The 24,180-nt window shown below is 46.5% G+C and overlaps 1 protein-coding gene across 1 annotated transcript in view; it reads left to right on the top strand.

Moving 5' to 3' along the window:
- Positions 1 to 1,704: 1,704 nt before the first annotated feature.
- Positions 1,705 to 24,180, top strand: part of MYO7B (myosin VIIB) — an 84,936-nt gene continuing 62,460 nt past the window's right edge. Inside the window, exons 1-3 of the mRNA XM_040474742.1 lie at positions 1,705 to 1,823; positions 11,658 to 11,697; positions 23,066 to 23,179. Of these exons, the coding sequence (XP_040330676.1) occupies positions 11,680 to 11,697; positions 23,066 to 23,179 (132 nt within the window). The 5' untranslated portion in view covers positions 1,705 to 1,823; positions 11,658 to 11,679. The remainder of the gene's footprint in view (positions 1,824 to 11,657; positions 11,698 to 23,065; positions 23,180 to 24,180) is intronic.

Raw genomic sequence — 24,180 nt, 5'->3', positions numbered from 1 at the left:
TTCCCTTCTTTAGCCTTCCTGTAGCGCCATCATGCAAACAGGGCTGTGAGCACAGATTCGTTCATTGCAGTGTTGTGGGTAATAGCAAAGCATTGGGTGCCTGCCGATGTCCATCCAGGGAGGATGATTATACAAATGATGGGACATTTATAGGAGGGACTTGAATGCTGTCCTTAAAGACAGGTGATTAAAGTTTGGTACAGCGTAGGAAAATGCTTATGATATCAATGTCAAATGTGAAAAACAAAGTGGGAAAGAAGTTTGTAGGTAACCAAAAGGTGTTTCTGTCAAATTCTGTTTAACACAGACTCTGGCTAGAGATATAAATTGCTTTCTTCGGCACAAATATTCTGTTCTGCTTTTTTCTTTCATGAGGGCAGAGGAAGAGGGCCATAGAGGACCCAGCCTGGTGCAGGGGGTCCCAGAGCAAGGAACTCACCGTTTCTGGGAGATGCAGCTCACCAATCCTGCGGGAGTGAAATGGTGTCTAACCCAGAGAGGCTACGTGCCATGTGAGCCCCCACCCCACCCCCAAACCAAGTGTTGGCCCAGAAACTGGCTGAGACTTTAAGGGGGCAAGAGGCTAGCTGGTGCCAAGGTAGGACTCACAGGGAGTGGGTGGGGGGCGGCTGAAAGTCTCAGAGCACACGATTCCTCCAAATGGCCCCTTGGTTGGTCATCCCCCAGCTCATTCCCTACCTCTGGCATGGGCTACCTGGTTGTAAGAAAGAAACTCCTTCAAGCTGTTTCAGCAGCAGGAGCGTTCAGCAGAGGAGAGCTGGGACTGCAAGGGGTCCCTGCGGGAAGCCCGGGAAGCCCTCGGGCAGTGGTGACCTCCGTCTGGGACCATCTCTGCAACCAGTCTACTTTACCCTTCTCTCTCCACCAACACTTGGTTCCTGTCTCCAAAAGAGGCCGAGGTCAGGGTTGCCACCTGCCGGGGCTCAGCTCTATCTGAAAGGTGAGAGGGGCTTCCCACACTTCGGCCTGCAGTTCCCAAGTGCCTCCCAAACCCTGGGCCTGGGAAGGAGCCTGCCTGGCTCTAGTGGGACCAACTGTGAGCACCATCCCAAGGTCTCTCTTCACCCAAGAGAAGGGCTGCAGCTGAATAGTCCCTCCTGTGGACTCCCCTTCCACCTGCCTTCAAAGCCCCCACACTCACACTTTCAGGGATTGCCTCCCCCTACAGCATGGCCTCTCCCAGTGCACACCGCTTGAAAGGTCTGTATTAGCCTCACTGCAGAACCCCCCCTTCCCTTGAGCCCCAGTTCAAGCCAGCTGCCCCTGCTTCCGGGGACCCCACTGCAAACCTAGTTGTGCTAATGGCCTTTAGCTCCGTTATAGGCTTCCTAGCCTCTCCTGTGTGTGTGCCCCAATTAGGACACGGGATGTTTGGGAGCAGAGGTCCTGCATGGGTGTCTTTGGAGTCCCTGTGATGCCCAGGAATATGCTGAACTCCCTTGATTGATCAGCTGATTGTCACCATGGGGTTGGCTGGTGGCCAGCAACAGGTGCATGGAGTGCAGGCTCTGATGACCTGTGGGGAGTCTTCGCTGAAGAGGCCAGGGTTAAAGATCAGGCTGCTGTGAGGCTCTGCTGGCTGGGGCTGCCATGTGGGAGGGGATGGGGCCCAGGACAAAGTCCTGTAATAAATTACGTGGAGCCAGACTGCTGGGCCATTTCCTCTTGGGTCCCTTCTGCGTCTTCCTCCTCTCCCTTACTTTCTGACACGCCCAGAGCCCTGGCACTGCCTCGTTTCCCTGCTCTTTCGGAGTGCCCAGGGTGGAGGGGAAGGGAGTCAGCGAGACCCCTGTCCTGAGAAGGTAGGGGAATTCGGGGGCTTCTCTGCCAGCTGGCTGCACCGGTGGGGGGGCTGGGAGGGCTATGTTCTGCCAGCTGGGAAGATGGGAGGAGGGAGTCACCCCTCGGGAGGAGGGTTGTGGGGGGGTGGGGGACTGGGGGGGCTGTGTTCTGCCAGCTGGGAGGATGGGAGGAGGGAGTCACCACTCGGGAGGAGGGTCGCGGGGGCGGGTAGGAGGTGGGCTGGGAGGCACGACTTGGCGAAGCCCGGCAGGGTGCACTTGGAAACAAGGTGGGAAAGGCCTGAGAAGTAGAGAGCCAGAGATTCCTTTCAGGAGCCTAGAAACCAGGAACACCAGCCCAGAGATTTGTTCCATCAGGATGCAGGGCCGGCCTGGGGGCTGAGGAGGAGGAGGAGGAGCAGGAGAAGGAGGAGGAGGAGGGAAGCCGACTGGCCCTCTTCTGTAAGAAGGTGGACTCACTGGCAGGGGGGATGGCGGGGGCAGGAGGCGGCCAGCCGGCTACCCTAGCCGGCAGCCTTCTCATAGCAGGAGGACTCACCAAGGAGGAACCATAGGGCGTAAGGGACTGCCTGGGCACCGATCAATCATCTGGCACCTGACAGACGTCAGCTGTGCCACATGTGCCATCGCACTGTGCCTTCACAGCACACTGGTGTTATTGCCTCCATTTTATGGACAAGGAGACTGAGGACCATGGAATGGGGCGCAGAGTCGAGACTGGACTCCAGGGCCCAGGCTCCTGTGACTCACCTGTGTATCATCTTGGACAATTGCAGGCAGTTGTGTCAATCACCTCTGAAAGGCTTGGGCCCCTGGGGAGAGGCAGGACCCTGCCAGCCTGGCCCCAAAGCCTCCTGGGTGGGAGTGTTGGGTTGTTGGGGCCCCAGGGGGCTGGGGGGAGGGTTTTTTTCTCACTTGAGCTGCCAGCATGCTGGGCATCCATCCCTATTTCACAGATGAGAAAATCTGAGATGTAGAGTAGGAGGGTCTGGCAGCCAGAGGAGTGGGGCCCCATCCTAAATCTTCTAACTTGGGTATGTTTGTTCCCCACAGCCAGGCCTCCCCCTGAGTCCACACTCTGTAACTCTGGACTTGAATTTTGTTCTAACCCATAAAACCCCAAAACTCCATTGCAGATTTTAGTTCAAAGAAAGCCAAAACTCTGCACGGGGCTGGCTCTCTGGGCCTGCAGCACGTGGCCCCAGGAAATTGTTTTGAACGACTCAGCTCAATAGCACTTCCTGCAGGAAGCCTTCCCCACCGCCCAGGACCTGCCGGGCACCCTGCTGACTGGCCCTCAGGTGCCTCTTCCCAGAGGACCCGTGTCCGTGTCTGGCTTGGGTCCTGGGGTATTCTCACTCAGGCACGGGGCGAGGCACAGCTCTGTGGGGAAGTGACGCGGCACAATGAACACTCCCAGTTACCCAGTTGCATCTGTGTCACAGCACGCTTTTCACATCTTGCACCACATCTCTTGATTCCATGGTGTCACTCAGTCCACATGACATGCTGCGGTGAGGAAGAGCAGGAATTGCAAGTTTTTCGCAAAAGAGGGCGTTGAGATGAAGGAGGATAACATTCTTTGCCTTGGACCACTGAATATGAGTACCCGGAGGTGCACAGCCTGGATCTCCTCCGGGATCTGTCCCCTGCCCCCACCCAGGGCGTGGCAGAGGACAGGCACTGGGGAAGATACATTGAAGGAATGCAGTAGCTAGTAGCAAGCAAAGCTAGGAACGAAGTCTAGTTTTCTATCCAATGCCACTTGGGACTCCCTTGCCTACCTCCTCAATCAAACAGCGTGCACTGTGTTCCTTCACTGCTGGGCTGGTGAGGTGAGACTGTGTGAAGGAAAAGTGACCCCACCAGGCATAGACCACACAGGCATCAAGAAGTCAGAGGAGGAGATGGCTGGGGCTGAGTCCAGGGTGGGAAGGAGAAAGAGTGACAGAGAAGGAGGCGAAGGGACACAGATGGGCTGTGTAGGAGAGGATGGCTTGATGTCAGTGCTGGAGAACTGGGATGTTCCAGGCCAAAGAAGTGACATCACAAAGATCTGGTCTGGGCGCAGCCAGTTCCTGCCAGGAGCTGAGTGTGGGAGGAGGGAAGCAGTAAATGCTCCTTCCATGATGACAGACTGCGCTGTCCAACACGGTAGCCACAAGCCACATGTGGCTACTGAGCACCTGAAGTGTGGTTGGCATGACTGAGGAATTGAATTTCTAATTTCAACTACAATGAATTTACATGTACACAGTCACATGTGGCTAGTGGCTACCATATTGGACAGTGTAGTCCTAGAGAGTGCAGCGTATCAGACCAAGGGGAGAGGTGAAGTAAAATAAACAAGGACTTCACAGCCAGACGAGCAGGGGTTCAAATCCTGACTCAGCCACCTACTAAGTGTGGGACCTGAAGCCCCAGTGTCTTCATCTGTCAAATGGAACCATGTCAGTTACCATGTAGCATTGTTGTGTAGGTCGAATTAATGAATTACTGTTGGAAAACTCTTAGCAGCATGTCTGAGTACAGTCTGAGCCCCTACTCTGTTCTGTGGGGAGGGACAGAGTGCAGAGGGCAGGCAAAGGAACCACAGCACAGTGGAACAGTGTATGTTAGTCTGTAAATCTCTCAGTGATCACCTGCCTTATTCAAAAAGTAAACAAAAGAGAGTCACTTGAGGCAGCTTACAGAGATACCTAGAATGCAACAAAATCAAAAATAAAATAAAGGAGAAAACAAGAGGAAGAATAATTAAGGTAGGAAAGCACAATTCAACTCTCTTAGAGGAAGGCTAGTAAATGAAGTTCCAGTATATTTGCTAGACATAGCCACCATGTTCATTGTGAGAGTCCTGGTGGGCAATGCAAAAACGAAAATGTAAGCAGTGCCGAGTTTAAACATGCCCTTGTTAAGAACAAGCTAGTCTCTGAAAAGAAGCCCGGCTTTCCTGATGGGATGTCATGAAGTGGATACCAAGCAAGGGAATACCATTGGCAAAAATAGTAAATTCAGGAGGGCTTCTCAAGGGCCCTCTCTTCTGAGGTCTCTCTGGGCAGGCTGGCACTCTGCCACAGCAAAGCTCTGAGAAGGTCTTCTCTGGGCAAGTGAAAACCATGAGTTTCAACGTAGGCCAGGGTCTTCTGGAGCCAGAGAAGGTAGACATTAGCTAGAATGGCTGAGGACAGAGTCAGGGAGGCTGCAAGGAAACACTTAAGCCAGGTCTGAAGGAGTGGGCCAGAGATGAGGCCGTAGAGGCCGACACTTGACCTGTACCTGCAGGGAGCCCTAGAGGCTTGTGTGTCAGGTGTGCAGGGAGGAGGGATAAACCTAGTGTAAGGCCCTGGGAGGGTCTAGGAGCCAGGTTCTGAGAAAGCAAGGTCTCTCAGCTGGACGTGAGCACACACAGCAAGGTTTTTGGCCATAGGGGTGGCCAGGCCCTGTGCCCACCAGGGCAGGATGGGATGGAGGCCTATAGCTTCACACCGTCAACTCTGGCCTTATCTGGGCAAAAGAGAAGGGATCCCTGGTGAGGACCCAGGAGCATCATGTCTCTGGGCCGGGGGTACCTCTTGGGGACATATACCTCCTGAACTGCCAGTCACATGGTATTCACAGGAACGCCATCCCACTGATATCACCCCACACGCCAGACAATCCTGTGTGGTGGGACTCCCTTTCAATGGAGGGTGTGTCCCTTGGGCCCTGGGCTTTGGAGAGGGGCTGAGCCATCCTGGCTGCATCAGGGCACACTTAGAGGCTCAGAGTCGGGGTTGACAGGCCCTGTCCCAGTGTGCACTGCCAAAGCAGCACTACTTTGAGCTCCCGCCTCGATGGTGCTGCTATCAGCCCCTCCCGGCCCTCCCCATCACCGAGCTTGGTGGCTGATCGAGAAGGGAGTAGGATTTCAGGCAGCCAGACAATGCCATAGACAGCAACGCAAAGAATAAAAGCAAAATAAATAATAAAAATATATGGATATAGAAACGCCAAACATAACAGAAAGGAGCAAAATGTGAAGGAAAATTCTTCCCCCACCTTCCTCCCTCTATCCCCCATGCCAATCCTCAGTTCCAGAAGAAACCACTGGTAACAGTATAATTACCTCTAAAAAGGATGTATCTCCGTCTTTAGATATATGCATCTTCCATATGTTTAAACAAAAATAGCATGATACTATAAAAGATAGCTCACTTTTATTTCATACTCAAATATCAACACACATACTAGATCAAACCATCTGAAACTACCAATATTTGATTGTCTTGAGTGTCTGCAGTGGGATGGTCTAGTCAGAGTCCCTGTCACCTGCTGGACTGTGCTGCCTTCCACTGAGTGGTGGCCTCTTTCACCTACGCCAGCCCATTTTTGTTCCCGTTTGGAGTGACAGATTCCACATCAGACACCCTTGGCTCTGGAGGAGTTGGCTGGTTGCACAGGGTAACTTCCAAGCCTCTCAATCCCTCACCCAGATCCAGACACCCTTTCTGCATCCCTTCATTGCCAGCCCTCCAGGGTAGCATCCCCACTCTGGACTAGCTTCCCATAGACCAGAGAGTCCGTGTGTGTTTTGCTTCTCAGACCACAGTCTCCTGTTCGGTGCCCCATATACCACATGGCACACAGCCCCTCCTAGTCCCAGGAACATTTTGACTCTCTCCCCAACTCCACCTCCCCACTCCCCTTTCAGCATTTCTTTACCTCTTCTCCCATACTCCACTTCAGTGATACTCAGAAGCCCATGATAGTGGTGTGGCTTTAGACATCCTACAGCTCTGAGGAGGGCTTTGGTAACCAGCAGCTCACCCTTCTCCTCTCAGGTGATGGTCAGCCCCATTCTGGTGCCTTAGGTTCAGTACACCCTGGGGCCAGTGCAGGACACTGACCCTGGTGGGCTCAGCAGCACACTGACCTACTTCAGGGCTGGGCAAGGGGCCTGAGCTAAGAAGAAAGTATCTCACTAACAAGAAGTAGGAACTTGCAAATACTCTAAGGGCTTTCCCTCAGGGGCAACACCATACTTACTTTCCTGGGATGGGGGGGGGGGCATGGCTGCTCCCATCTTCCTGGTGGCCATCCATCCATCTACCCACCCACCCACTCATTTATCCATCCATACATTCAGCAAGCATATTGTGAGCCCCTACTGGAATGAGTAGGGCATAGTTCTGTTCTTAAGATTCTTGCAAGTGTGGGAGAGACACACACAGTGACACATAAAAACAACAATAAGAGCTGAGGTAGAAAATTATAGCTGCAGCATATGAGGGTGTGTGTATCTGTGTTTGGGTACATACAGGCATGCACATGTGTTCCTTCCAAACTCCTATCAGATGAAGTACACAGACACCAAAGTGAGAGAGAATGCGGTGGGGGGGGGGGGGGGTGGCTCCTGGAACTGCATGAAATTTGGTGTGGCCTGTGGGAGGAGAGGTGAGATACAAGGCTGAAATCTAGACAGGTCATGATCCCGAAGGACCTGAATGCCATAAGGATATGACACACATGCTCCTGGCTATGGAGAGGTATGATATGGTCAGTTTTTTTGTATCTTTTAAAGATCACTTGGTTGGTAGAATGGAGAATAATTTTTGGAGAGGCCAGGAAGCAAGTCTACCTGGGAGGCTTCCTGTCTCTCAAGTGAAGGATGACAGGGGACTAAGAGATGGGCAGGAGGCGACACAGACCGTAGTTTTTCCTTTCTTTCAGTGTCTTTTATCTGGCTTTGGTATTAGGGTAATGCTGGCTCAGAATTAGGAAGTGTTAGGAAGTGTTTTCTGTGCTTCTGTTTCCTGGGAGATGTTGTAGAGAATTGGTACCATTTCTTCCTTAGATGTTTAGTGGAATTCATTGGTGAAACCATCTAGGCCTGATGCTTCTTTTTTGACAGGTTGTTAATTATTGATTCAATTTCTTTCATAGATATAGGCCTATTCAGATTGTCTATTTCTTCTTGTGTGAGTTTTTGACAGTTCTGTCTTTCAGGAAATTGGTCTATTTTATCTAAATTTACCAAATTTGTAGATATCTAGTTGTTTATAATATTCCTTTTTTATCCTTTTAATGTCAAGGGGATCAGGTCAACTATCCTCCAGATGTCCCTCTTTCATTTCTGATATTATAAATTTGTGTCTTCTCTCTTTTTTTCTTGGTTAGCTTGGCTAGAGGTTTATCAGTTTTATTGGTGTTTTCAAAGAACAAGATTTTTGTTTCATTGATTTTCCCTATTGATTTCCTATTCTCAAATTTGGGATTTCTGCTCTAATTTTTATTGTTTCTTTTTTTTTCTTCTTGCTTTAGGATTATATTGCTCTTTTTTATCTAGTTTCCTAGGGTGGAAACTCAGATTATTAGTTTTAGATCTTTCTTCTTTTTAATTTTTTTAAAGGTTTTGTTTTTAAGTAATCTCTACCCCCAATATGGGGCTTGAACTCACAACCCCGAGATCAAGAATCACATGCTCCACTGACTGAGCCAGTCAGGCACCCCTTAGAACTTTCTTATTTTTAAAAAAATTTTTTTAAAAATGTTTTAATTTATTTTTGAGACAGAGAGAGACAGAGCATGAACAGGGGAGGGGCAGAGAGAGAAGGAGACACAGAATCTTAAGCAGGCTCCAGGCTCTGAGCTGTCAGCACAGAGCCCGACGCGGGGCTCGAACTCACGGACTGTGAGATCATGACCTGAGCTGAAGTCGGACGCTTAACCAACTGAGCCACCCAAGCACCCACCTTCTTTTTAAATATAGTCTTTCAATGTTATATATTTCCCTCTAAGCATAGCTTTCACTACATCCCACAAATTTTGATAAGTTGTATTTTCATTTTCATTTAGTTGAAAACATTTAAAATATTTCTTAAGACTTCTTTGATTCATGTGTTAATTATAAGTGTGTTTCTTAATCTCCAAGTATTTGGGGATTTTTCTATTTTGATTTAATTTAATTCCATCATGGTCTGAGAGCAGACATTGTATGATTTCTATTCTTTTAAATTTGTTCAGGTATGTTAATGGCTCAGAATATGGTCTATCTTGGTGAATGTTCCACATGAACTTGAAAAACATGTATATTCTGCTGTTGTTGGCTGAAGTATTCTACCAATGTCAGTTACATTCAATTGATTGATGATGCTATTGAATTTGATGATGTCCTTACTGATTTTCTGCCTGCCAGATGTGTCAGTTGTTGATAGAGGAGTATTAAAGACTCCAACTATAATAGTGGACTCATCTTTTTCTCCTTGTAGTTCTACCTATTTTTGCCTCATGTATTTTGATGCCCTGCTTTTAGGTACATACATGTTAAGTAATGTCATGTCTTCTTTGAGAATTGGCCCTCCTGGGCCAATTTATTGTTGTTTCTTTGTTTGTTTGTTTGTTTATTCATCTATTTTTGAGAGAGAGAGAGAAAGTGCACAAATGAGCTAGGGGCTGAGACAGAGAGAGGAAGAGAGAGAAGTGGCTCTTCCAAAGTGGGGCTCACGCTCACCCAAAATGGGGATTGTGTTCATGAACTGTGAGATCATGACCTGAGCCAAAGTCAAATACTTAACTGACTGAGCTCCAGGCACCTCTGTTGTTTATAATTATGTAATGCCCTATTTATTCCTCATAATTCTCCTTGCCCTGGAGTCTGCTCTGTCTGAAATAACCAAAGCTACTCCAGCTTTCTTTTGATTAGTGTTAGCATGGTATATCTTTATCTCTTTATTTTTAATCTGTCTTTATTTTTAAAGTGGGTTTCTTGTAGACAGCATATAGCTGAGAACCTCAAGTTTTAATAGATGAAATCTTCAAATGAAAGCGATCATTTAAAGATGGGGAGGGGCGCCTGGGTGGCTTGGTTGGTTAAGCGTCCAACTTCAGCTCAGCGTCATGATCTCACGGTCCGTGAGTTCGAGCCCCGCGTCGGGCTCTGTGCTGACAGCTCAGAGCCTGGAGCCTGTTTCAGATTCTGTGTCTCCCTCTCTCTCTCTGCCCCTTCCTTGTTCATTCTCTGTCTCTCTCTGTCTCAGAAATAAATAAATGTTAAAAAAAATTTTTAAAAATAAAAAAAAATAAAGATGGGGATAATAGGATGACTCAAACGTTTAAAAAATTTTTTTAATGTTTATTTATTTTAGAGAGAGAGAGACAGAGCACGAGCTGGGTCAGGGCAGAGAGAGAAGGAGACAGAATCTAAAACAGGCTCCAGGCTCTGAGCTGTCAGCATAGACAGCTGACATAGAGCCCAACGTGGGGCTCAAACCCACAAACCATGAGATCATGACCTGAGCCGAAGTCGAACACTCAACTGACTGAGCCACCCAGGCACCCCATGATTCAAACGTTTTATTCACAATTGCTAATAGCATTCACTGGGATAAAGAATGCATGGAAAAGAGCAGATGTGGAAACAGAGGAGATGAGTTGCTGTGGTCATGCTGAGTTTAATGTGTCCATAACCTATCTGCTGGACATATCCAGAAAATGGGGCTTTGGTAGACCTGGAGTTCAGGAGAAAGGTGGGGATTGGAGACATTGATTTTGGACTTGGAAGTGTTTAATCCTGGCAGTGACCCTGGAAGAGGGTGGGAATGCACAAGGGGGATGTGCAAGCTGAAAGAGAATAGAATGGGGGTCACCAGATCAGGGAGAATTCTTTGGCTTCAATGACTTAGCTCAAATAATCAAAGTACAAAAAGTCAGAGACAGAATTTCTGTCCTTTGTCTCCTTCCAACTCCCAACTTTACTCTCCCAAGCCAGCTGTTTTCGGGACATTAGGACAGTAACCTCTGGCAATTTTGGAATCACACTTCAAATCTTCTTGGCTGGAAAGAAAACCAACCCCCAGTTCCAATTAGGACATCTCAGGGAAAGCCTGTGGTTGGCCCTTGCTTGAGTCATAGTCTGGTTCTGGGTACCATGATTTATGTCATTGACAGTCCTTATCCGGAACACAGTTTGGACAAAGGAAGGAGAATTTCCCTGAAAAGAACAGAGGAAGGCACTTCAAGCAGACCAAAATAATCAGCATCTCCCTCAGACAGGAAGAGGTCAAAGTGAAGGGAAAGGCCCTAGGAGGAGATTGGGGGCCATATTCTTATAGCATTCAGGTCCTTCAGGATCATGACCTGCCTGGATTTCAGCCTTGTATCTCACCTTTCCTCCCACAGGGTACAGCAAATTTCATGCAGTTCCAGAGGTTGATTTACCCTTTGGTGTCTGTGTACTTCATCTGATATGAGTTTGGAAGGAACACATGTGCATGCCTATACCCCTGGAAGGCAGCCAGGAGCTGGGGGCAGGTTTGAAAGGAGGTAGACCAGGGTTGGATTCCCAGCTGTGCTGCTAACTTACTGGGTCACCTGCCCTTTGTGGGATCCCATTTAACAAATGGGGGAACACCTGTGTTTTGGGGTGCTATGAGATTTATATAAAGTATGTCATGTGTCTTTAGCTATGCTGCCTTGCTTACCTCAGCACTCCCTATAGTGTGTGGTGGTGAATGGCTTTCACAGGTGTCCCAAGCAGATAAAATTTGTGCTTCTGGATGACGGGGACTGTGTCTTAAGTACGTTCGGAACCACCCAGACTCCCCATGTCGAACCCAGTACTGAGTGCAAAACAGATGTTCAATAAAGATGAGATAGGATAGAAGAAACTGAGAAAGCATCTTCTCACACTTGGGTGGGACGGTGACTTATTCGTCCATTTATTCGAGAATCATTTCTTGAGCTGGGCCCCATGCAGGGCATTCAAGGATGTGCTGAGGTGCACACGTGGCCCCTGCCCTCCAGGGGCTCCAAGGCAGGGCCATGAGGACTGATGATCTGCTTTTTCTCTGCTCACAGGTCGGGGGAGTTGCCACCCAAGATGTCGGCCTTCAGGCTGGTAAGAATTGCATCTATTGCATCCAGGGATTATCTGGGAATTACAATCAGCGAGAGGCAAGGAGAGCCCCCAAGGAAAACGTCAGAGACAAGGGAGTAGGAAGAACAAGACAGATTATATTACCTAAAGAAAACGAGTCTGGCAAACCTCTGGGCCTGAGCAGGTGGCTACACTTGGCGCAGTAATCCCTTACTTCTATTTAAGGCTTAAATGCCTTGACAAGGGGATTTCTCTTTTGTTGTCTCATTGCAACAGTTGCAAGGAGCTCACTCAGAGTGGATGGGAATCAAATACTGGGTCCAATCTCAACTTTGGGCTCTTCGCCATCTTCCCTCAGCTTAATAAACATTTAAGCGCCTGCTGTGTCCCAGTGGCCAAGAGATGGCTCCATGTGGAAAGGAAGCAAATGCTGAGACACTGCCCTGCCCTGGAGTGGGGGGTGGGGGGCAAAGGCCTCCAGGCAGCTGAGGTGATGCAAGCATGATGAGAGAAGGTTGAAGGCTGGAGGAGCCCAGAGGAGAGTCCCAAACCAGCTTGGGCATTCTTCCCTGCCCTCCACTCCACCCCACCCCTGAATTCCAACCCAAACCCAGGAAGGCTGGATAGAGAGAAGTCCTTTTTGATAAGAAAATGCCCCAGATATTCTTTTTCTGCATGCAAAGCCACACAGTGGCCATTGTCTCCTCCTGGCTGCTGGATCCACACTGCTGAGAGGGGACAGCATCACCCCGCAACCAAGGGCTCCTGCAACCAAGCCCTCCAACTATCTGAGTCACAGAAGGGTGGCTAGGGTTGTCTTTTCCAGAATAGAGACAGGCTGTTCTAGGCTGGAAAGAGAACACACGTGGTTTCAAAATTCAGGCTGCAGGGGCTTTTGGTATCTAAACCACTTTAGAACTTGGCACCATTTTGGAGCATGAGGAGCATGAGTTGTAAGGCAAAGCCAGGTTTATTTCACAAAGGAATATACCCATGGGATGCATTAGTCCCAGGGGGCCCACTGGGAACATGACTAACTTCAAGCAGAGTTTAAAAAGCTACCTTTTGGGGGCATATTATGCTCAACTGCAATGGTACACCTGCTCTGTCTTCTAAGATTGCAAGTTTCTTGGGAAGACAGTGATGGCCTGATTCACCAATGGTCCCTTTAATGGGTCCTAGTGACTCCTGAATAAAGGGAAGAACCACACTGTGCTTATTCCTGACATACCATGCAGTGGTTCTACTCCATGCCCGGCACCACTCAGGCTCCTGACCAACATTATATTCCATCTTCACAACAGCCCTGGGAAGCTGCCCCATTCAATAGGTGAGGAAACTGATGTCAGTGAGGTTAAGTGACTTGCCCAAGGCCATCTCACTCATGGAAGGTAGAGAAGGAATGAGAACCCAGTCTGTCTGACTCCAAAGGGGCTAACCATTAGGCCGCTCTGCAAAACTGTGCCACAGCAAAATGCCATAACACATACCACAGACTGAGCAGCTTGAACAACAGAAATTTATTCTCTCACAGTTTTGGAGACTAGAAGTCCAATATCAAGGTGTCAGCAGGGTTGGTGTCTGGTGACACCTCTCTTTCTGGCTTGCAGATAGCCACCTTCTCACATGGCTTTCCTTCTTGTCACACAGAGAGAGAGAGTTCTCTGGTGTCTCTTCCTCTTATAAGGACACCAATCCCACCAGGTTAGGGCTCTACCTCTTTGACCTCATTTAACCTTAATTACTTTTTTTTTTATTTTTTAATGTTTATTTTATTTTTGAGATAGAGACAGAGCATGAGTGAGGGAGGGGCAGAGAGAGAGGGAGACACAGAATCCAAAGCAGGCTTCAGGCTCTGAGCTGTCAGAACAGAGCCTGATGCGGGGCTTGAACTCGTCAACTGCAAGATCATGACCTGAGCTGAAGTTGAATGCTCAACCGACTGAGCCACCTAGGAGACCCCCTTAATTACTTTAAAAAAAAGATGTTTATTTATTTTTGAGAGAGAGAGAGAGAGAGAGAGAACACGTGCACGAGCAGGGGAAGGGCAGCTCTGCACTAACAGCAGAGGGCCCAACACGAGGCTCAAACTCACAAGCTGTGAGATCATGACCCAAGCTGAAGTCGGATGCTTAACTGACTGAGCCACCCAGGTGCCCCAACCTGATTACCATTTTAAAGGCTGTATCTCCAAATACAGTTACACTGGGGGATAGAGCTTTGACATATGAATTTAGTCTACAACAGGCTTTAATGTTTACTTTAACCTATATTGTTGAGAAAACTCAAACATGTTGAATAACTACATTATGGAAAAAAGTATCTTTTTGAAAACAATTAGCAGGGGACCCCGCCCCCTCCCCGGGCTAATAAAAATCTTTAAACAAATTTTTTAATGTTTATTTATTTTTGAGAGGCAGGGGGATCCGAAGCAGGCTCTGTGCTGACAGCAGAGAGCCTGATGACGGGCTTGAACTCGTGAACCATGAGATCACGACCTGAGCCAAAGTCAGATGCTTAACCGACTGAGCCACCCAGGCACCCTGTAAACTCTTTTGATAAAATAGGACTCGAGAGAAATTTGATTTTTGCACTTCAGAAGTATACCCCAGGCTGGGAGTGAGGTGGGGGTTTCTCCAGCAGCAGCTGAGGGGTCCTTCCTCAAAGAATATGGCTAACTCGCTGCTCTGCCAGTTGCTTGCTGTATGACTTTGGCCAGGCTTTCCATTCTCTAGACCTTAGTTTTACCACTAGTCAGATGAACATGGGGCTGTCTGAGACTTCTCAGGACATCAGGGGCAGTGCCCTTTCTGACCCAGTGGTCCTGCCCAGAAGTGGGGAGACACAGCTACAGCTTGTGAGGTGCAAAGACCACACGCGAACTAGCCACCTGTTACCCTAGTCAGCTGATACCCACTCCTCCAGTCTTCCTCCAACCTCTTTCAACCTCCTCCTCCTGATTTCTCTGGCCACCTCTTAGAGACAGACCGGCATGGTTCAAATCCCAACACTACCACTTACATCTTCGTGGTTAAATAGGAATAACGATACCATTGTCACAGGATTACATAGGGTCATTGGAAGTCGCACATAATCCCAAACTTTGATAACAACATTAGGACCACTAGATGTTCTGAATGTGTACAGTGGGTGACAGTGGTCTAGACTAAGGAAACAGCACATGCAAAGGCCCAAAGGGATCCAGGTCATGGTGCATCTGGGCTTTAAAGTACTGGGAGCAGGTGGTAAGTGCCAGGGCTGAATCTGCTCTGTCCACTGTGGTGGTCATGAACCCCAGGTGCTACAAATATGTCTGCATTGAATCGGGATGTGCTGTAAGTCTAAAGCACATGCCAGATCCAAGGACTCAGTCCAAAGAATGTAAAATATCTCATTAACAATTTTTACATTTCTTACCTGTTTAAATGATAATATTTTGAATATATTGGGTTAAATAACAACATTCTGGTGCAGCCACTCTGGAAAACAGTACAGAGTTTCCTTAAAAAGTCAAAAATAGAACTACTCTATGACCCAGCAATTGCACTACTAGGTATTTACCCAAAGGATACAAAAATATAGATTTGAAGGGATACATGCACCCTGGTGTTTATAGCAGCATTATCAAAAATAGCCAAACTATGGAAACAGCCCAAATGTCTACCCACCAAAGGATAAATAAAAAGTGGTGTATATATACAATGGAATATTAATCAGCCATCAAAAAGAATGAAATCTTTCCATTTGCAATGATGTGGATGGAGCTAGAGTGCATCATACTAAGTGAAGTAAGTCAGAGAAAAACAAATACCGTATGATTTCACTCACGTGGAATTTAAAACAGATGAACATAGGGGAAGGGAAAAAAAGAGAGAGAGAGAGGAAAGCAAACCTTAAGAGACTCAACCATAGAGAACAAATTGAGGGTTGATGGAGGGAAGTGGGTGGCAGGATGGGCTAGATAGGTGCTGGGCACTTGTGATGAGCGCCAGGTGTTGTATGTAAGTGATGAATCACTACATTCTATACCTGGAACCAATTTTACCATATATGTTAACTAACTTGAATTCAAATAAAAACTGAAAATAAAAAAATAACAGCATTTATAACATTAATTTCACCTGTTTTTCTTTACATTTTAAAGGTGGCCGCTAGAAAATTTTCATTTTTTTTTTTTTAGAACATTTTCAATTACACATGCGGTTTGAGCTGTATTTCTATTGGACAGTGCTGGCCTTGACCACACACTAAGGATTTACAAATTGTGCATTGTATACAGCCTCCCTTTCTGGCAGCTGAGGGGATAGGATGAGTACACTGGGCTGTATCACTTGCCCCACCCCTGAGCTGGACGGGATGGTGCTCACCAAGAACCCCATGAATTGGGGAGGGGTGAGTCCTCAAACAAAAGTTGAAGTCTTTTAAAGAAGGTGATTAGGCCTTGCATTGCTCATGTATTGTTCAACCATTAGATTGTCCCTGATTTTGGCTTTGGGGATCCCATCACAAGGATGCACACACAAGGTAGCTGACTTAAGGATGAACATGTAAATAGATCTTTCTCTTTGCCGTCATCACCAGCTTCTTCACCCCCCACCCTATGGGCAAGTGAGGAAACCGAGATCCTGGTGCTTGCACACATTCTGAGCCACCCCAAGGCCCTGGGCAGAGCACGGTTTTCAGTCACAATGAAACCCCATCTTCCTTCCAAATGAGGACTATGAATGTTTACATATCTGTGTGCAGAGGGGCTGGGAACTATTCAATGCAGAAGACTGGTTGGAATTATTTTGAAATTTAAAGCACCTCTCTTAGATCGGCCCAGTCTCCAGTGCACAAAGTCATAAACGTTTGTTTGTTGACAAATCAATCATACCTTATCTTCAACCATACTTCATCAGATAGGGAGGGGATACAATGCCCAGGCACTGTGAGACATTCCTGAGAAAAACAAGGTCTTTGGCACCAGCAGTAACCATGCCATCTGTCCCTGCAGAGGGGACAGGCTTCTGTGGGTCTACTGATGGGCCTGCACTGGAGCTTAGACCAGGCCTGCTGCTGGAGCTCCCTTGATGACTCATCTGAGTCTTCATCTATCTGACTATATGCAGGCATAGACCATCTCTAGGTCCACCTCTTCTACTTTGGGAAGAGAAAGACGTGGCAGGTGGGCACAAGGTATCAGGGCACAGTGCCGTTTCAGTGAGGAGGCCGTTTCAGTGAGGAGGCCAAAAGACCTTTCTTGGGAGACATTAGTATGAAGGACCAGGTCTCCAGGGAGTGGGTTGTTCATGGCTTCTGGCCTTTGCAGTAGTTTCTGTCTCATGCTGGGGCACTCCCACATTCTCTCCAGCAAGAGCTCTTCCCGCACCCAGCTGTCATGTATTTCCTATCACGCAGAGCAAGGAGGACTCCCAGGACTCCTCACATCTCCCTGCTTTCTTCAACTCCTCCTCCATTTCATGAGTCTCCATAGACACTCTTACTTTCTTCATGGCTGAGAGATGCTATTTCTCTTCTCCATTCTTTTCCTGATTCGGCAGCTCTTGCAGTCTTTTCCTGCTGATGGAGGTCATGAAGAAGCTCTATTTTCTGTGATGTGGCTTCTCATTTATTTCCTAGTAGAGCTTTGGCCAAATGGAGGGAACAAAAGTCATGTTCTTTGATTTCTTCTTCCAGCCCATGTGGGGCTCATGCCTCCGCAGTCTGGATTGGACATGGTGCCTCTCTTGTTCATCTCTGGTTAAGGTCAAGTTTGCTGTGAGATGCCCATCGTCTGCCTTTGACTTTCAATCTTGCTTTGATGATCTGCCAGCGGCTTCAGCTGCATGCTACAATTTCATCCTCTTTGGAAGAAAGCTTCTCCGGGATCTCTGAGGTGTCTGGTATGATCTGATTCGTTCACTGGGCCCAGTATGTTGTCAAACTGGTTTTCTGTATCCTGCAGCAACTGTTCCTTGCAGTTCTTTTTAAAAAAAAAAAAATTTTTTTTAATGTTTATTTATTAGTTTTGAGACAGAGAGAGACAGAGCATGAACAGGGGAGGGTCAGAGAGAGGGAGACACAGAATCGGAAGCAGGCTCCAGGCTCTGAACTGTCAGCACAGAGCCTGACGTGGGGCTTGAACTCATGGACCATGAGATCATGACCTGAGCCGAAGTCGGACGCTTAACCGACTGAGCCACTCAGGCGCCCCTGCAGTTCTTTTTTAATTTGGCTTCCATTTTTATAAAATTGTACAGACATACCGTTTAAAGAATCAGTTTCCCACTGCCTCTTCCCCAGAGGTGACCACTGTCAAGCCTGCTATTGATTCTTGGGTATTTCCCTCTGTGTCTGGAAAGAACAGGCTCACAGTGCTACTGGAGTTTTTGGGTTCAGGCATCATCGATGACTGACTTCCTGCCATGTAAGAAAGGCCCTAGCTCCATAAGCTTACCCCCCTCTGGGCACTCACAAGTATGCTACTCATGTCTCTGTCCGCCCCAAATTGTTAAACCTAGCTTTGATCAGATCTGCATATTGAGTTTACTTATTTTATCTAAGTAAATGCTACCCTGAAGTGAGCCAGCGTACTCTAAGCACCGTGCTTTCCTTTGCTAGACTTTGTAATTGTCTTTTCCCCACCTGCTAAGGTTTCTGTGTATTTTTCATCCCTTTAACACCCCCACTTTCTCCCAGACATGTCAGTCTTCTCTCAAAATGTTCTGACTCATCAGGAGGTCAACCAGTTTCATCCTCAGAGGGAAATCTCTCCCAGAGTTGCTGACTTGTGATATCTAGACTATGTCTTGTATTTCTGAGGCACACATCTTGACATCGTCTTGGGAGCTCCTTCACAGCCAGTCTGAATATGCCTTTTGTCTCTCCTTTGTACTGACTCCCTACTCCTGGACCTGAGGTCTTTCTCTTGGATTACTCCCTCATTTTGATCTAGCACATCCTGCAATAGCTTTCTGAGAAGGAGTAACAACTTGCATATCTAAAATACATTTATTCACATGTGTCAGCTGGGCATGGGATTCCGTACTGGACAGAATTTTCCCTGAGAATTGTGAAGATGTTTATTCCATGTTGTCTTCTGGCTTCCAGCATTACTGTTGAGAAATCTGACACCATTCTCATTTTTTTTAGCATAATGCAACACAATTGTTAATTTAATTTTTAATATTAAATTAAATTAATTTATTTTATTTTATTTTTTTAATTTACATCCAAATTAGTTACCATATAGTGCAACAATGACTTCAGGAGTAGATTCCTTAATGTCCCTTACCCATTTAGCTCATCCACCCTTCCACAACCTCTCCAGTAACCCTCTGTTCTCCATATTTAAGAGTCTCTTATGTTTTGTCCCCCTCCCTCTTTTTATATTATTTTTGCCTCCCTTCCCTTGTGTACATATGTTCTGTGTCTTAAAGTCCTCATATGAGTGAAGTCATATGATATTTGTCTTTCTCTGACCAAATAATTCTGCTTAGCATAATATCTTCTAGTTCCATCCACATATTCGCAAATGGCAAGATTTCATTCTTTTTTGATTGCAGAGTAATACTCCATTGTACATATATACCACATCTTCTTTATCCATTCATCCATTGATGGACATTTGGGCTCTTTCCATACTTTGGCTATTGTGGATAATGCTGCTATAAACATTGGGGTGCACGTGTCCCTTTGAAACAGCATACCTGTATCCCTTGGATAAATACCTAGCAGTGCAATTGGTGGGTCGTAGGTAGTTCTATTTTTAATTTTTTGAGGAACCTCCATACTGTTGCCCAGCATGGCTGCACCAGCTTGCATTCCCACCAGCAGTGCAAAAGAGATCCTCTTTCTCCCTATCCTTGCCAACATCTGTTGTTGCCTGACTTGTTAATGTTAGCCATTCTGATGGGTGTGAGGTGGTATCTCATTGTGGTTTTTATTTGTATTTCCCTGATGATAAGTAATGTTGAGCATTTTTTCATGTGTCAGTTGGCCATCTGCATGTCTTCTTGGAGAAGTGTCTATTCATGTCTTTTGCCCATTTCGTCACTGCATTATTTGTTTTTTATAGATTTTGAATACTAACCTTTTATCTGATATGTCGTTTGCAAATATCTTCTCCCATTCTGTCAGTTGCCTGTTAGTTTTTCTGATTGTTTCCTTTGCTGTGCAGAAGCTTTTTACTTTGATGAGGTCCCAATAGTTCATTTTTGCGTTTGTTTCCCTTGCCTCTGAAGATGTGTTCAGTAAGAAGTTGCTGCAGCCAAGGTCAAAGAGGTTTGTGCCTTGCTTTCTCCTATAGGATTTTGTTGGTTTCTTGTCTTACATTTAGGTCTTTCATCCATTTTGAGTTTATTTTTGTGTATGGTGTAAGAAAGTTGTCCAGGTTCATTTTTCTGCATGTCGCTGTCCAGTTTTTCCAGCACCACTTGCTGAAGAGACTGTCGTTATTCCACTGGATATTCTTTCCTGCTTTGTCAAAGATTAGTTGGCCATATGTTTGTGGGTCCATTTCTGGGTTCTGTATTCTGTTCCATTGATCTCAGTGTTTGTTTTTGTGCCAACCATTCTCATTTTTGAGCCTTTGTACAAAATCTATTTTTTTCTCTCTAAAAGCTTTCATGATTTTCTCTTCGTCCCAAGTATTTTGAAACTTCATGATCATGAGTGTCGATGTGGATCTATTTTTATTCCTTGTACTATTGACTGAACTTTCTTCCCCAGTTTTTTTTTCTAGAAGGCTTATGGGAATAATATTGTATCTTCAAAAATGTTTGTTACCTTTATACAGGAAGGACGATTTGGCTGGGTAAAAAGTTACTGGATTTCTTTTTTCTTTCTTTTTTCATTGTGGTAAAAAAAAAAAAAATGCCTAACGCTAAATTTACCATTTTTAAGCACACAGTTCAGCATCAAGTATATTCACATTGTTGTGCAACAGATCTGAGAACTTTTTTTTTAATTTTTAAAAAATGTTTATTTATTTTTGAGAGGGAGAGAGAGACAGAGTGTAAGCAGGGGAGGGGCAGAGAGAAAGGGAGACACAGAATCAGAAGCAGGTTCCAGGCTCTGAGCTGTTAGCACAAAGCCAGACATGGGGCTCGAACACATGAACCGCAAGATGATGACCTGAGCTGAAGTCAGCTGCTTAACTGACTGAGCTACCCAGGCAGCCCCAGACCTAAGAACTTTTAATCTTGCAAACTTGGAATTCTGTGTTCACTAAACACTATTTTCCCTCATTCCTCCTCCAGCCCTTGGCAACCACCTTTCTATTTTCTGTTTCTGTGATTTTGATTATTTTAGATACTTCTTTTTTTTCTTAAGGCTTATTTACTTTTGAGAGAGAGAGAGAGAGAGAGAGAACAGGGGAGGGGCAAAGAGAAAGGGAGACACAGAATCCAAAGCAGGCTCCAGGCTTTGAGCTGTCAGCACAGAGCCCGATGTGGGGTTTGAACCCATGAACTGTGAGATCATGACCTGAGCCAAAGTCTGACGCTCAACCATCTAAGCCATCCACATGCCCCAACTCTTTTAGATACTTCTTATAGTGGAATCATGGAGTATTTGTCTTTTTGTGACTAGCATATCTCACTTGGCATGATGTCCTTGAGGTCCATCCATACTGTACCACATAACAGGATTTCCTTCCACTTTGAGGATATTCCTTTGCATGTATACATCACATTTTGTTTGTTTATTCATATGTTAATGGGCACTTGGATTGCTTTCACCTATGGCTATTGTGAATAATGCTGCAATGAACATAGGAGTGCACATATGTCTTTACGATCCTTCTCTGAATTTCTTTGGATGTACACTCAGAAGTGGGATTGCTGGGTTATATGGTATATACATTTTTACTTTTTTGAGGAATCTCCCTATTATTTTCCCCAGTGGCTGTACCAGTTTACAATCCCACCAGCAGTGTATAACAGTTCCAGTGCCTCTAACACTTGATGTTTTCTGTTCTTTTGGTAGTGGCCATACTAATAGGTAGGTTGCTCTTTTCTTGAGATCTTTTAGTTGTTCAGCTCTCTATAGGATTTGAATTTGTCCTGAACTTTCTCCTTAGAAGTGAACTCATCTTTGTTTTCAAAGCTCAAAAACCTTTACTAGTATATGTCCTGGAGCTGATTTTTCTTTGTCATTATATCCTGGTACCTGAGGTGCTTTCAATCTATAGATGCAAGGTTTCTTTAATATCTGGAAAGTTGTCTTGAATTATATCTTTAAATAATCTTCCTGGGTTTTATTTCCAGTTATCTTCTTTGGGTGCCCACGTATCTTTGTCCATCTTCCCAATCTATCCTTTTCTTCCTAATCCTCATTTAAAAAATTTCTCTGGGGGCGCCTGGGTGGCGCAGTCGGTTAAGCGTCCGACTTCAGCCAGGTCACGATCTCGCGGTCCATGAGTTCGAGCCCCGCATCAGGCTCTGGGCTGATGGCTCAGAGCCTGGAGCCTGTTTCCGATTCTGTGTCTCCCTCTCTCTCTGCTCCTCCCCCGTTCATGCTCTGTCTCTCTCTGTCCCAAAAATAAATAAACGTTGAAAAAAATTTTTTTAAATAAATAAATAAAAAATAAAAAATTTCTCTGTCATTCAGCTCGTCCTCTCCTCCTGTCTTCAGTGATCTTTACTATGTTTATAGCAGTGATTGTTTTTCTGTTGTTTCCAATTCTGCTTTCATTCCTGGTCCATGTTATCTCTTCCATTTCTTTTTTGAGCTTTACCAACTCAATTCTCATCCCTTTCACTTGTCTCAGCATCTAATTTCTGAGCTCTTGCTTCTGATCTACTCTTCAGTACATTTTTGGAAACTATGGTGAAATACTTGGCCACAACTTCCACTGTTCTCTGACAGTTTTGTTGGTTTGTTTGTTTTTCCTGGTATTAGTCACTTGCTCCTTTCCTCCTGTTGGATTTCAGTATCTTTGTATGTAGACCTGTGCTGGTTTGGGGATTACTCTTCTTTGAATGGGGTGAGCTTTCTTGGGTCAGAAGGAAGTTCATACGGGTCAATGCCATGTCACAGGCTAGCAGAAACCTATGAGATTTTAGTCTTTGCTTCTCCTCACCCAACGGGTTTTGGTCCTATAGGGCTATTCACAGGGCAAAGACTCTTTTTCCACCTCACGGTGGGACTGTTTTCCTGCAAATATGGCTTGTCTGTTTCCTAGAACCAAGGTAGGCCAGAGAATCTTCCATTGCTACCTCCCACTGCCATCCTGGCAAGAGCAAGAGAGAGTGTGAAAGGAGAGAGGGAATAAGAAGGAGAGGGAAAGAGGAGGAGGGGATATGAAGAGAGCATTGGAAAAGACGGCCCCCAGGAGAGGTAAGTCTTGAGCAGGAAAGGGAACATGGAAGAGGTGTTTGACCACTGTCTTCTCTCTTCTGTCCAGGGTGACCATGTGTGGCTGAACCCCCTCCCTGCCAACAAGACCAGCGTGGCTATTGGGTGCATCATAAAGGAAACAAAGCCTGGCAAGATCTTGGTTGAAGATGATGAGGGCAAGGTCAGTGTGGCCAGGCTCTTCAGGGAGGCTGGGCCCTCTCAGCCCCACCCCAACCCCACCCCTCTAGGACCCTGAGCCCCTTTCCTCTTCTGTCACTGCTCTCCAACACCAGGGGTTTCAGAGCCCAGATGGGGGGAAACCTACCCAGTAGAACAGACCACAGTGGGGTCCTGTCATGGGGGACATCATGTGTCTGTCTTGGGGAATGTTTCTATAATGAAAGAGCAAGGAGTGAGTAGGTAGATGGAAAACTAGGCCAATTAAGGGAAGTAGGAAATAGGGAAGTGAGGAAGGGGCTGTGACAGAGAGGAGAGGGTGGCAGAAAGCTGCTTTGCCAAGTAAAGGAGGGTAAGCCTGGAGACCAGGAGGAGAGAAGGAAAGGTGTTCTTTGAGGAGAGGAGGGCCCCAGAATGTGAGGAGGAAGAAGACGAGGCTCAGCTGGTACTGAACAGAACAGCCCAGGTGAGAGAGACGTGGAAGCTGGGGTGGCCTGCAGGGTTGCAGCTCAGCCATCTGGGGGTTGGGGGGTAGCGTCAGCCAAGTGTGGTGCCATGAGGAAGGGTATGCAGGGCTAGGGGTCCAGCTCATCCCTTCAGTCCCCCTCAGGCAAACTTCTTTGCTGAGGTGATGCAGCATGGGGTATGTGGAGACTTGGCCTCCAGGGAGAAGTTTCTAGGCTATGACCTGTAAGCTGCATATTAGGGGGCCAGTAAAACATGAATGATTATATCTTCCATTTGCAAAGTGATGTTTTACAGTCTACAAAGCACTTTTACTTGCATGCTTTTATTCCAGCCATCTGTGAGGCCCCCAGGTGATCCTGCCCCTGATCTCAATGACAGCCAAATCTGACTTCTGGCTACAAGCTACTCTGACCCTGGTCTGAAATTCACCATTAGCCCTGGCTTCACACTGACCCCTGGCTTCACACAGACGCCTGGCTTCACACTGACACCTGGCTTCACACAGACGCCTGGCTTCACACTGACGCCTGGCTTCAC

This window comes from Herpailurus yagouaroundi, unplaced genomic scaffold (genome assembly GCF_014898765.1).
Source record: "Herpailurus yagouaroundi ecotype Mexico unplaced genomic scaffold, PumYag 140, whole genome shotgun sequence".
Taxonomy (NCBI): Eukaryota; Metazoa; Chordata; class Mammalia; order Carnivora; family Felidae; genus Herpailurus; species Herpailurus yagouaroundi.
Note: the sequence above shows the minus strand (reverse complement) of the source record. Positions and strands in the feature narration are given on the sequence as shown.